Raw genomic sequence first — 13,065 nt, forward strand, 5'->3', positions numbered from 1 at the left:
TTTTTTTTTTTTTTTTAACCAAATGGTGCCATTTTTCTCATGTTTAGCCTATGGAGCAAATACATGCTTTTTTCCTATTTTCTGTTTGCTGTATTATAGAGCACTGCAGGCCAACTGAATAAATGTTGCAGCTAAAATTGTGTGGGTGTGTTGGTATGCATTTTTGAAACATTTTATGAAATTTGTGTGTGTTTTTAAAAAAACAACAGTGGCATTATGTAAACAAACTGGCATTTAAAGGGTTAAAATCCTGAAAATGAATGAATATTTGGTAGTTATGATCAGGACTGATGTTGGTTAAAAAATCTAAGTCAGTAAAATTGGAAAATAATGTTAATATATATTTTATGGCAGTTTTTTGATGCGGACATTTTTGTCCTCTAAGGTCCTGAGTGTGTTTTTTATTTATTTAATTTTTAAATCTGACACTGCACAAAAAATAATAAAGCATCAAAATCAGTGTTGTTGCTAATCATAGACACATCCCAGACTGTGATAATCCCAAAAAATATATAATAATAAATAAAATCCCCTTAGCATTTTGTGTATTGAAAATAATTAATTTTTCTGTAAGGACCTCTGAGTAACTTTTTTTTATTGATGCACAAGGGTTAAGGAATATTCTGGGTTCAATACAAGTTAAGCTCAATCAACAGCATTTGTGGCATAATGTTTATTACAAAAAAATAATAATACAATTTAGAATCTACGGTAAGGCACCTACAATGGAAGCAAATGGGGCCATGCATAAACATTTAAATACACAGCCGCTTTTCCACCATGGGAAAAGTGTTCATCATTTCCACTTGAGCATGGTTCATCACGGCACGATTATAAACCGTTCTCGGCCCAGAATTCTCGGCACAGTTAGCTAACCATACTCAACCGTTCTCAACCGTGCTGGTGGAATGGCAATAGTATGTGGCGACTCGTTTAATGTATTGTTATGGTTTTATTATGAACTAGTATTGTAGTCTACATTTATTTTTCTAACCGCCTTTTCCGTCAGGGAAGTAGATTACTAGCTCATATTAACTCAAAATACATCAATATATTCTCATATACTATTTTCATATAATACTTATAAAATATTTTGTCAAATATACTTTTTAGCTAGTCTGGGAACTAACCTTTCTGTATACACATTCACACTTTCACTCACACCCATGGGCAATTTACAGTCTCCAAATGGATATACTTGAAATATTGTGTATTTTATTGTTTATGGACTTGCCCCATTTACTTCAATTGTAAGTGCCTTAATGTAACCACAGTTGTTTTTTTATTTTATTATCATGGGACGAGTCAAAATTATCAACATTGTCACAAATGCTGTTTGTTGAGAATAAAAGTTTTAAAGACTACAAAATGTAGCTACCAGGTGTGTTAGCTTTGCTGTTAAAAACCATAGCTCTTAGGAATTTTTTCCATGCCTAAACTTTGAACTTTTGGATGCTAATTGCTGAGAGAACTCCACACAGAAACTGTCTCGATCACCTGTAAGGTAAATATGATTCATTGTTAGGTAGACTAGTGAGTAGAAGGGAAGTTATGCCCCACCCTAAACAAATCAAACTTGCTTAACCACTTGTGGCAAGTATGCTGATTTTTTTCCCAACATGCAATTATGTTATCAAAAATGTACCAATATGTGCAGTTTCTTTCAAAAACATTTGGCTCTTAGAGATAGTGTATTAATTATTAATGGTCTATATTTGGCTGTCAGTGGTGATCCTTGGTCCCAGGGCCGGATCTGGGCTGTGCTGGGGTGGGCTTTTCCCCACAAGCGAAAGTGAAGCAAAGGGTCAAAATGTATTTAGAGGTCGACTGATATATTGCTTTTACCAATTAATTGGTGATAATAGTTGCTTTTTGGAACAATCGGTTATCGGAAAAAATCAACACCGATATTTAAAAAAAAAACTTTTTTATCCATATTTCTCTGTGGCCAAAACCCTTAATCTGATGAATATATAGGCTATAAAAAGCTTAATTTGGTGAATATTTAAGAAAATGTTTTAACATTTCAATAAATAAATTTTAAAATCTATTGGCTGATTAATTGGTTAACAGCCTTTTTACCATTTTACTTATTGTATCAGCAAAATCCACTATTTGTTGACCTCTAATTGTACTGTCATGGCCCCTACTCTATTGAAATGTGCTGGAACTGAAGACACGCACATTTTCTTACACTATGAAACATAGTGGATGTTTAATTTTACTATAGGCCTGATTTACTGTCACTTTGCACAAGCAAAAAAAATAATTTTTTTTTTGAAAGTGTATATAGCAAGATGACATGATTAGATTTCATGTTTAACACACTCAAATCATGTTCTATAAAACATCATTGTGATGGTTATTAAACATCGTAAATCTGACAAATCTGGACAAGAGTGTTAAATACCATCTGTTCGAGACCTTTTCATTGCCTTGTGAAAAAGCCTGCCAACTAACTCCATAAAACGCCTGCTTACTGTCAAGTCCCTTTCCAGTTCACAGGATGCCAAGTTCAGGTCTTTTACGAGCAAGAAGGTTTGGCGCTAAAACCTCAGTTCTGTCATTATCATGTACAGCATGTTGTGTGTGCTCAGGAGGTGAAATGAGAACTCTGTTGGAGGTTTTGAGTGTCTAGGCACACATACATTTGTTTTGTTCCCAGGCCTGCTTTGTTTGCTGTAAGGTCAACTAACTGCAGGGAATGCAGAGTTTGGAACACCAACAACCATTCTTTGTACCCCACTGTGAGTCTTTGGTTTCTAGAGAGGTTTTGAAGGTTTTTCAAACATATAATCCAGTCACATGTTGCAAAGCTGTGTAAGTGTTTTAGTCTCCACATATGCAGAAGTGCTATCCCGAGAAAGAGCACAATATTTTATGACTGGCATGTTCACATGACAAATTGTGTAACAGTTTGAGCACACTTATTACAGCACCACTACCACCACAAAATAATAAATAAATAAAAATAAAAAATCAACAGTGGAAAATGTTTTTGCAATTAAGTTTGGGGGTCTCTTCCCCTGACCCACATACTGTACAGAGCAGAGTGCTGGACCGTTCTCACACTATTCTGACATTAGCTGATCTCTCTGCGATTGTAGCAAGTTCTCACAGTGTGTTCCAGCAGCTCAGCAATGCCACTACAGTTCAAAGACCTCAGTACCCAGTTCAGATAGACTAGGGGCCGTATACACAACAACGTTTTCAACTAAAAAGGGAAAACTTTTTATGCGTTTTGGATGTTCGTTTACACGACAATGGCGTTTTGGGGCCTGAAAACGCAAACTTTTGAAAACGGGTTTCAAAGTGCAAGTTTTTGAAAACGATGCCGTTATTGTCTCCGTGTAAACATACAAAAACGCGAATTTGTGAAAACGATGACGTCATGCGCAGGCGTATTACGTGTTCAGTCTATAGGTATGCGTGCGAGTACTTCAAAACACGCGCAAGACATTCAAAACTACAATGGCGGACTACAAGACTGTGTTTGTGCTGCTTAAGATTTTGAGTTTATTGACGATTCTCCAGCAAAGTAATTGTAGTAATAAAGCAACTTCATCGTCCGTCCAGACATAATTGCTAGATGCTTTTGCCACCTTCATTCACCGCTCTGTGGAAGAATGCTTATGTGCGCAGGCGCGTAGTGTTTCTTTACAAAGTGACATCGCCAACTACTGGCCTGGCATGCATAATACAGCGTTTTTAGTCGTTTTCGCGGATCCGTGTGAACAGGATTGTTTTGACAACGTTGTCGTCTGTACACAAAACTTTTCAAAGACGCAAAGGAAAAACTTTTCCGTTTTTAGTACATCGTTGTCATGTAAACGTACCCTAAATTGTGCAAGCGTGTGCTTGTAAGTTGCACATTATTCCTAATCAAACTCCTTTTGCTCAGAATGGTTGGCCTTGTCTTACTCTGTCAATAGATTTCACTTGCACAGTGACAGTATATCACAAGAAGTATGTTTTTGTATTCTTTATGGGTGTAAATGGATGTATTATTCCTGTTGCAAAAATTACATAATCGCCTGATTGCTGTTATTTGTTCTGATCGAAATAACCGCAGTTATTATACACTTTAAATTCCAATCACGTTTTGCAATCAAAATAAGGGCATTTTTAAGTTAGACGCCATCTCAGAAGATGTGCGATTCACTAATAACCAAGATTGTGTGTTCAAACCCTGGGTTCGGCTTTATTACCCCGTAATTCTACGTGAATGTTTTTGGCCACTACAGGTTTCCTTGCAATATTAACACACATTGGCACAGAAGTAGAGAATTCTTTAGGTTTGAAATGAGGAGATAAAAAAAATGAGCCTATTAAAAATATCAACAACACATAAACATTTTTTGTCTTCCTGCATGCAAATCATAACTCCAACGGACCATCTTGCAGTGTTGCATGGACGTTAGGAATTTAACACAAACATATTACTATTGCATGATAATATTCTAATATTCAAAATTCTTATAATAACAGTCTATTTCTTTTAGTGCTGTCAGTCGATTAAAATTTTTTTTTAACATAATTTTTTGTAGTTAATCGTGATTAATTTCAGATTTTGAAAGTGCTAAAATTTGACATTATATATACATATTTTCCTGTCAAAATGCATTTTATTTTCCATTTAAGTAAAGACAATACGTAACAATATAATGCTTTAATAACATTTTCCAAACAAAGTCTTCCACAGTATAAAGATAGAAATGCACTAAAATAGCAATAATTCAAGTAACATTAAATGTTTCTAGAAAGTCTAAGTGGGAGCTTGACTAACTGAAAGAACTAGTCTACCATAGGTTGCATTTTCATTGCAATGGGCATTAAATCTCTCAATCTCACCCTCCACAATATTAATCTGCCAGTAGATTGTGGCTATCTGCTTTCCTACAGCAATCGTGAAGCTGCTTTCATGAATAGTGTCAGAGCTTCAACGCCAGCATTAAGCGCCGCTTTGAACTCCACATGAAAAGCACCTACAGACAAAAACATCTCATTCTTCATTTTGATGATTAGTTAAGACTTGACGTGCTTCTATGGTAATTAAAATGTGGTTTACATAGGCTGAAAATACTTGATTTCTATCACAAGTCCCATCTGTGCTGTTCTGTATATCAAATAGCATTAAGAGCTCCTTTCTCCATCATTTTATCACTGACATGGAAGCGCTGTTGTGTGTGTGTGTGTAAGTGTGCGTCAGTATAATGACTCTGGGTGCACACATTACAAAGGTTCCATCCTTCCAACCAGTGTTGTCTGGATTATGGTATTTTAATGGTAAATGCGTTAAACGCGATTAGGAAGAATTTACACGTTAAACTTTTTTAGATTAATCGCTTGCATTAACGCATTAAATCTCTTTACTATAATATTCAAGTTGGCTTGTTTCCAAAAAACAACAGTATGGAAAGTGGACACAATTTTGTTTATATTAAAATATTTCATTAGTTTAAATAGTACTATTCATATCATTTTACCCTGTGCAATATTTGTTTACAAATATTTGCTTTTAAGAAATAATACATTTCTTATCTCACATTTCATAATCATGACTAATCATGGTACTCTCCATATTCAGCATGCGTAACCAAGATATGAAAAGATGTTTTAAAAAACAGAACTCGGTTGCGAGCATTTGCATTGTGCAGATCCAGATAACAGAAGCTGTGGCCTTAACAAAGGTTTTCTTACAGTCAGTGCTTGGCTTGTTGATGTTTACCAAGACATATTATGCAGTTGGAATACTACTTCATCACTGCACAGTTTAATGTCAACACGATGATTTAGTAGCATCTTTTGTTCCCACAGGGTTGCCACCCGCCATGTTAAGATAAAGACACAGATCACTGTGTTGAACATGTTAAAGCGATTGGATAAGATAAGGTTCAGAGGACCCAAGCGAGATGAGTTCCTGGACCTTGCCGAGTCCCCCAACGCATCTGACAGCGAATGTAATGATGACGTCCCGGTAAAACAGCGGAGCTCCATCAAAGACACAGAGGAGCTGAGAGACCCTGTAAGTGGTGTTCCTTCATCTCTGAGAAAATCGTTTGGAAAGAAAATATGTCAGAAAGAGCTTTTTTTTATTTATTTATTTTTTTTTTTAAGTTGTGCTTTAGTGCTGTGTTTTCTTTGTAGTTCATGTCTAAAATGCTAATATGATCATGGAAGGGCCATTTTGAAATGGTCCTCTCTTTCTACTTAACACCAGTTTTAGAAAACCATTAATGATATATTACTTTGGTTATCTTCAACTCAATTGTGAAGCTGTATGATTGCCAATTCAGATTTCTTGAAGGATTATTCCAGGTTAAACACAAGTTAAGTGGAATTCAGGTACTCCATTTATAAAAAATAAATAAAATAAAATATAAAAAAAAATGTTTGACACCGCATTTAACCAATAATAAAAGTTATGTCTTCCATGTAAATCTTGAGTTTTTGCCAGTATGAGTGACAGGACATTTTGTCCATTGCTTGGTAACTATTTCTTTGGCGTTGTTCTGGGTAGTACCACCTACAGAGAAATCTTATTGATTCAAAATCCTGCTTCACATAACTGTATATTAAACATCAAATAGCTTATGATTAGCTGTGATTGTGCTGCATCATGCAGCAGTTTCACTTTCATTGAGGACAGGCAAATTCCTTGTCGCTGAAAACTTGTCGCATCATGCCTGATTAGGACACAGTGTGACATAAATGCCATCACAACAATTGTATATTTATCAATTGTATACTGTATATGCAACCAATAAATGCGGACGTGTCAACACAAGTTGAGGAACGGGTAGAAATGTACTTCCTTGGAATATTCCTTTAATGAGTTTTATGAAGATTGTGAAAAATATTCTTTCTGTAATGACCTCTTCCTGTTGTTGTAGCTGAAATGGCCCTCTGTTGTAAACTATTTCTAGGGGGAAAGCTATAGCTATCTAAAAAAAATCTTCAAAGACTTCTTTTTTTGTAAAGCTGCAGTGGCTTTTTCTGTCACTGTTCATTCCTGGAGGGCACTGTGTTCTGCATTGACCTTTGTATAATGTTTAGATGAATGTTAAAGGAATAGTTCACCCAAAAAACTATTTACTCACCCTCATGTCGTTCCCCATATGGCTTTCTTCCATGAAACATAAAAGGTGAAGAATATCCTGGCTGAGGTTTTCCACATAATGAAAGTAAAATGGTTTATCCATTTAAAAATAATTTTCTGAATTCCATGTTTTAAAGTTTAATGACATTTTATCATTAAAAAAACTCTAATCAAATCAATTCATAGAATTTTAATCAAATGAAAACAGAAGTTACTTTTCAATATACCATTGAATTATTTATTATTAAATGAAGTACGGATGGGATCGGGTACTCGGACATGGCAGCAATGTTTGATCATGAAAACGATGATCGATGTTGATCATGCATGATGTGACTTTTCACTTAATTCGAAATTCAGTGACAATTACCTGACAACTAAGCACAAACGTGTCAAAGAGGGAACTTATTTTAAATTTTGAGATTGATTACGTTGTGATTTTGAGGGGTACATTGATTGTCAAAGATGTCTCATAGCAACGAAACTGATATACGACGCTGCAATGCTAGCATTATGATAATCAAAAGAGTGTGTAATTAACCGTGTTTTGAACACCTGTCTCTGCAAAACATTTGCTAAACACATTTTATTATCATTTCATATAAGAACTTTGACTTGTTAATGGATATTTTTTAATAAAAGTGAATGCTTGTCACTGACTGTAGACCTCCTTGCCCTGGGTGCCAAAATGTTTCCGTGATGTAACACACATCTGCATCTCGACGAAATGGGAGTTGAAGATTTCCGCACAAGTTTCTAAGTTAGAAGTCCGACATAAAGTTTCATTCCATTGCACTTTCCCCAGCAGAAAGGTGGAAATTCCGACTCTCCGAGTTGAATGGAACACTTCATAAATTATCACAGGAACAACAATATGGAGCATCATGGCTTTCCCCACAGGAGTGAGCGAACACACACACACACACACACACACACACACACACACACACACACACACACACACACACATCAGGCATGTGGCAGTGGACTCAACATGCTTAAGAAGCACATATACAGCAGGCAAGTGTTTCAAACAGCTAGACAAAGTGCAGCTAAATGAAACAGAATACAGCGTCTTCAGAACTGAACTTCAACTTAACACGCATAATAAAAACGCGATGGTTATGGCGTCTTCTGTTAAGCCAACCGCTATTTGAATATAGACGGTTCAGACAGCCACTAAAAAACTGGTGCGTTTGCTAAGATTACTACGGTAACCTGAAGGGAGAACAGACAGACGCACGTTGTGCACATTCTTTCACTGAGTTGGGCAGTGAATCTTCACATAATGACAAAATATGATGCATTATATTTTGATTACGCAATCTTTTGTACGTTTTGTAACAGATTATTTTATAACATCCTATAATAATGAATAAACGATACACTGGAACAACAAGACACAATGCAGCAGTATAATATATATAATATAATTTATTTTTGGTCAAATACAGTGCTGCACAGTAGAGCATCACAGTATTAATGAAAGCAGTGATAAAACTTGCTTGAGATATTACCTAAATATAATGTAATTATTATTGATGTATTATTATTATCATTATTACTATTACTACAGTGAATATAAAATTTTACTAGACAGAAGTAATATATTTCTGTCGCATTTTATTCAGTTTCTTGCGTCTAGTTAAATGGAGCTTTTATTTTGGCATTTTGGGGGAGAACCGTATGTTTTGACAGCTTCACTTCTCGCCTCCAAAAAAACAGCTCGCTATATAGGTTAATGTGCTTATTAAACAGCAAAAGGCTATGATTTAATTATAGTAATATATAGTCTGCATGTGCTATGCGCTTCACAGTGAATAAAGTGCTCTGCTCTTTGTCATTTATACACACACAGTGTGCACGTGATGTTAATGATCCGGTTAGTGTATGAGCGGTCGGCTTCTCACATTCACTTACATTTGTAGCTCATGCAGACCATGTTTCTTTAATTAAATCACAGTCTTTTGTGGTTTAATCATCACACTAGGACATATCATGATTTTTATTTGATTTATTGTGCATTTATACATTCATTTCATCCCACAAAGTGGAAATCATAGGGCCCTATCTACGCACCATTTTTGTAGTCCATAAGACTTTTGTAATTGATTTCAAGAGAAGATTATCTTAAATTCTTGAATAAGGACTTAAATTTCAGTTCCTCATACAAAGCTATCGAATGGCTTCAGAAGACATGGAATATAGTGCATGAAGTCATATGAACTACTTTTAAGATACTTTTTTGGTGCCTTTTTATTATTATTTTGGAGCTTGTAAAAGCATCCAGAATATTCTTGGAAACATATTTGCTTTTGTGTTCCTCGGGAAAAAAGGGAATTAAATGGGTTTGGAACAACGTGAGGGTGCATCAATAATTTTGATGAATTTTCTATTTTTGGTTAACTATCCCTTTTAAAAGGGAAGAAATGATCAGAAACCATGTTTAGTCAAAATAATGTTCTAAAAGTGCTTTTATCAGTGGCAGCCTTGTCTAAGCATGTTTTCAAAGAAATTTAATTTACCTGTTATAATTTGATAAGGAGATCTGCTGCGTCTGTGCAAGCTTATGAGCTGGTCGCCATGGTTACAAAAGCCACACAGTCGTTTGATTGGTGACTAGAGCCTTTTTTTTTTTTTTTTTGTAGAATCCTTTTCAACCTGGACTTCCGAGAAGGCAATGCTGTAATGTCTAGCAGTCACGAATTTGTAACGTCTATGGAACAGCACATATTAATGGACATTCATTTGTCAGACTACATAGACTGTAATGTGGTAACCATATTCTGTAGATTGTTGGATTGTATTGAGGACAGTATCCATTAGACTATCATTTTGATATAGTTAAATGAACTTCAACAGCATTCTAATTGTTTAGATGTTAGCTGTCATTGCGGTCTTTATTCATGTTCTGCAGTTTCAGCGGTTGTCTCTGTTCATGAGGTAGAAAATTAAGCTTTTTCATACAATTGCTCTTTCTGATTTTACCCAGGCTGGTTCAGGGACTCTGACCATGTCTTCTGCCATCCAGGACTACCAGAAGTGTGAAACAGACAGACTCAATGAGGTCAAAGGTCATCTGGAGATAGCCTTACTGGAAAAGCACTTCCTTCGTAAGTAACCATTAAACAATTCCCTGATTTACATTCTTTATTATGTTGTTCTGAATAATTTTTAGAACTCTCTTGATGAATATCTTCTTGCTGATTTTGTGGTTCTGTTGCGGTTTTTAATTATCCAGCTATTGTTGTTGTCCGAGTTATTTCTTTTCTTTGGGATTTTATGCACAATTATGGCACCATTATCATTTTTGAGGTGTTTAATAGGACAGTGTTGAGCTGCCTAATGATTTTGAAGCTACTGTTCACACAGGATACGCTCTTGCATTCTTTTTTTTCTCCCAATTTGGAATGTGCAGTTCCCACTACTTAGTAGGTCCTCCTGGTGGCGCAGTTACTCACCTCAATCCGGGTGCCTCCGATTCTGAGACAGTCAATCCGTGCATCTTATCATGTGTTTCGTTGTGCATGACACCGCGGAGACTCCCAGCATGTGGAGTATCATGCTACGCGATCCACGCACAATTCACGATCCACCACGTGCCCCATTAAAAGTGAGAACCACTAATTGCGACCATGAGGAGGTTACCCCATGTGACTCTACCCTCCCGAGCAACCGTGCCAATTTGGTTGCTTAAGAGACCTGGCTGGAGTCACTCAGCACACCCTGGATTCGAACTCGCACTTTTCAAACTTTTTCATTGTTGGTACAAACTGATGTCTTTAGTACCATGTTTTTAAGACACCCTTACAAATTTTGAAAAAGACATCTTCAGACCACTTTTCAGTTCTATGTTGCGCACAATCCAGCTGTTTTTGAAAAAAACATGTAAAAGATACTTTTTATCGCATCACTTCGCATCTAGTTAGGACACAGTGTCAAGCTTGATTTCGTGTGTTGTTGCGTTCCAAAATGTTAGAGACGTAGGGCTGGGAATTGATACATATTTCCCTCTCTCTATCCGATTCCGATTCATATGGGTATATTTAAGTTATAATGTCCCTTTTGCTTGCAAATAAAAGAAATGCTCTCCCAGCTAATGCTGTTAATAATACAGGGGACCTTCTAACTAGATACATTATGAAAATATTAATTTTACCATTTATATTTGATTAGTTTTTCATAATTTTTGTCACATTTAGCTTTTTAAAAATGAACAAATCCATCTATTCAATCAATAAATATGATAATATATTGCATGTATTTTTTGTTACATTTTTATTGTTTAATTAATAATTTGTAGTATTTACAGGTATTTACATTGATTTGTTGAACATGTGTTAAAACATGGTACTGTCTCTTTAAGGAAAACTGGCAGTTCTGTAAAGAGCCTCTGTAAATGAGCGCATGTTAATGAGAGAGACTCAAACTTTTTTTTTATTTATTTTTTTTTTTTTTATATACTGTATGTTATTTAAAAATGTTCAAGATTTTCACAACAAAAGTAAAAAAAAAAAAAAAAAAAAAAAATGAACACAAGAACAAAACAGAAAAACAAAAAAACAAGCAATAACAGCAGGACTGCCCTGTGTACCAGTACAAAGAAAGAAATTATTAAAATACACGAGATTCAAAATACAACATTCACAGTAGGCTTGTTCTGCACCATGGAGGAAAATGGAAAAGAAAAAGGTTTAAAAAGTACAAACATTAAGGTTCTTCCAAATAATCCAAGAAAGGCCTCCATGTGGCTTCAAAGAGTTTTTGTGAGCCAGACTCATTAAAATGCAACTTTTCCATCTGAATAATATAGAGCATCTCTTAAAATATGGAGCTTGTAGAGATTTCCAGTTGAGGAGTATTAACTTTTTGGCAACAATCTTGCCCACCATTAAAGCCTGCTGATTGTGGGGAAGAATGCCTGCCAGGTCAGAGTGTCCAAAAATCACCAAATTTTGATCAGGTTAGATGTCTACTCAAGATGCTTTTGAAGACAATTAAAAAAATGTTTGACCAAAATTTCTGCAGGATAGGACAGAACCAAAATAAATGCGCTAGTGTTCGCTCTGTTACCTTTCACTTGTCACAATGTGACAATACTGAGGTAAATATTTTAATCAATTTAGTTTTCGAATAATGAAGCCAATGCATAACTTTAAAATGCATTAATTTATATCTAGAATTTATTGAACAACTTTTTATTCTGGACAAGCCCTCTTCCCAAACTTCGTCAGACACCACATCATTCAGCTCGTTGGACCAGGCTGCTTTAAGGTGACTAGTATTCACAGAAGTTGTAAAAGCACAAACAAAGCGAGACACCAGGTGCCTAGTTTCCGGATTAGAAGAGAAAAGGTCATAGATCACATGATTCTCAGGTTTATTTATAAACTGCGGAATGTGTTCTTTTACATAATTTCTCATTTGCAAATTCCAGAAAAAAATGGGAATACTGAACTTAGTTGCATAAAAGATGCAAATTGATCTTCTATATAAAGATCACCTATACAGCACAGCTCCATTCCCCTCCATGCAGAAAACACTCCATCAATCTGAGAAAGCACAAAAGAGTGAGTGTGTGATGTTGGTGCATTAATTGAGACTTTTGGCAGTCTGTAAAAACTTTTCATCTGATTCAAAATCTTCAGAGAATTTCTCAGAACATAATTACCGCTTACTAACTATTTAGCAGGTTTCCCTTCTGAGAAGAGTAAAGCTGGGAGGGATTTTGGTATTGACATGGCTTCTGCTCTAACCCACAGAGGGAAAGGATCAGACAGCATTTCATCCAGAATGACCCACTGCCAAAAAGTGAGAGCCCTTCCATTTCCTGCCCAATAATAATTGGGTTAATCTGAGTTTCTGTAGATGGGCTTTTGCTATACGGGTGTCTTATAATTCCAAACAAATGCAAGAATAGTTTAATCAAGTTGCTTAACAAAAGGCTGCAGGTAAATGAATAGGAA

General features: G+C 35.6%; 1 protein-coding gene across 4 annotated transcripts in view; it reads left to right on the forward strand.

Moving 5' to 3' along the window:
* The window catches only part of gramd4b (GRAM domain containing 4b), a 47,007-nt gene that overhangs the window by 2,150 nt on the left and 31,792 nt on the right, over positions 1–13,065 (forward strand). For all 4 annotated transcript variants that reach the window (XM_051690062.1, XM_051690063.1, XM_051690065.1 and 1 more), the window contains exons 2-3: positions 5,818–6,025; positions 10,092–10,212. In XM_051690062.1, coding sequence (XP_051546022.1) covers positions 5,818–6,025; positions 10,092–10,212 — 329 coding nt within the window. The remainder of the gene's footprint in view (positions 1–5,817; positions 6,026–10,091; positions 10,213–13,065) is intronic.

The sequence above is a fragment of the Myxocyprinus asiaticus genome, chromosome 46 (genome assembly GCF_019703515.2).
Source record: "Myxocyprinus asiaticus isolate MX2 ecotype Aquarium Trade chromosome 46, UBuf_Myxa_2, whole genome shotgun sequence".
Lineage (NCBI taxonomy): Eukaryota > Metazoa > Chordata > Actinopteri > Cypriniformes > Catostomidae > Myxocyprinus > Myxocyprinus asiaticus.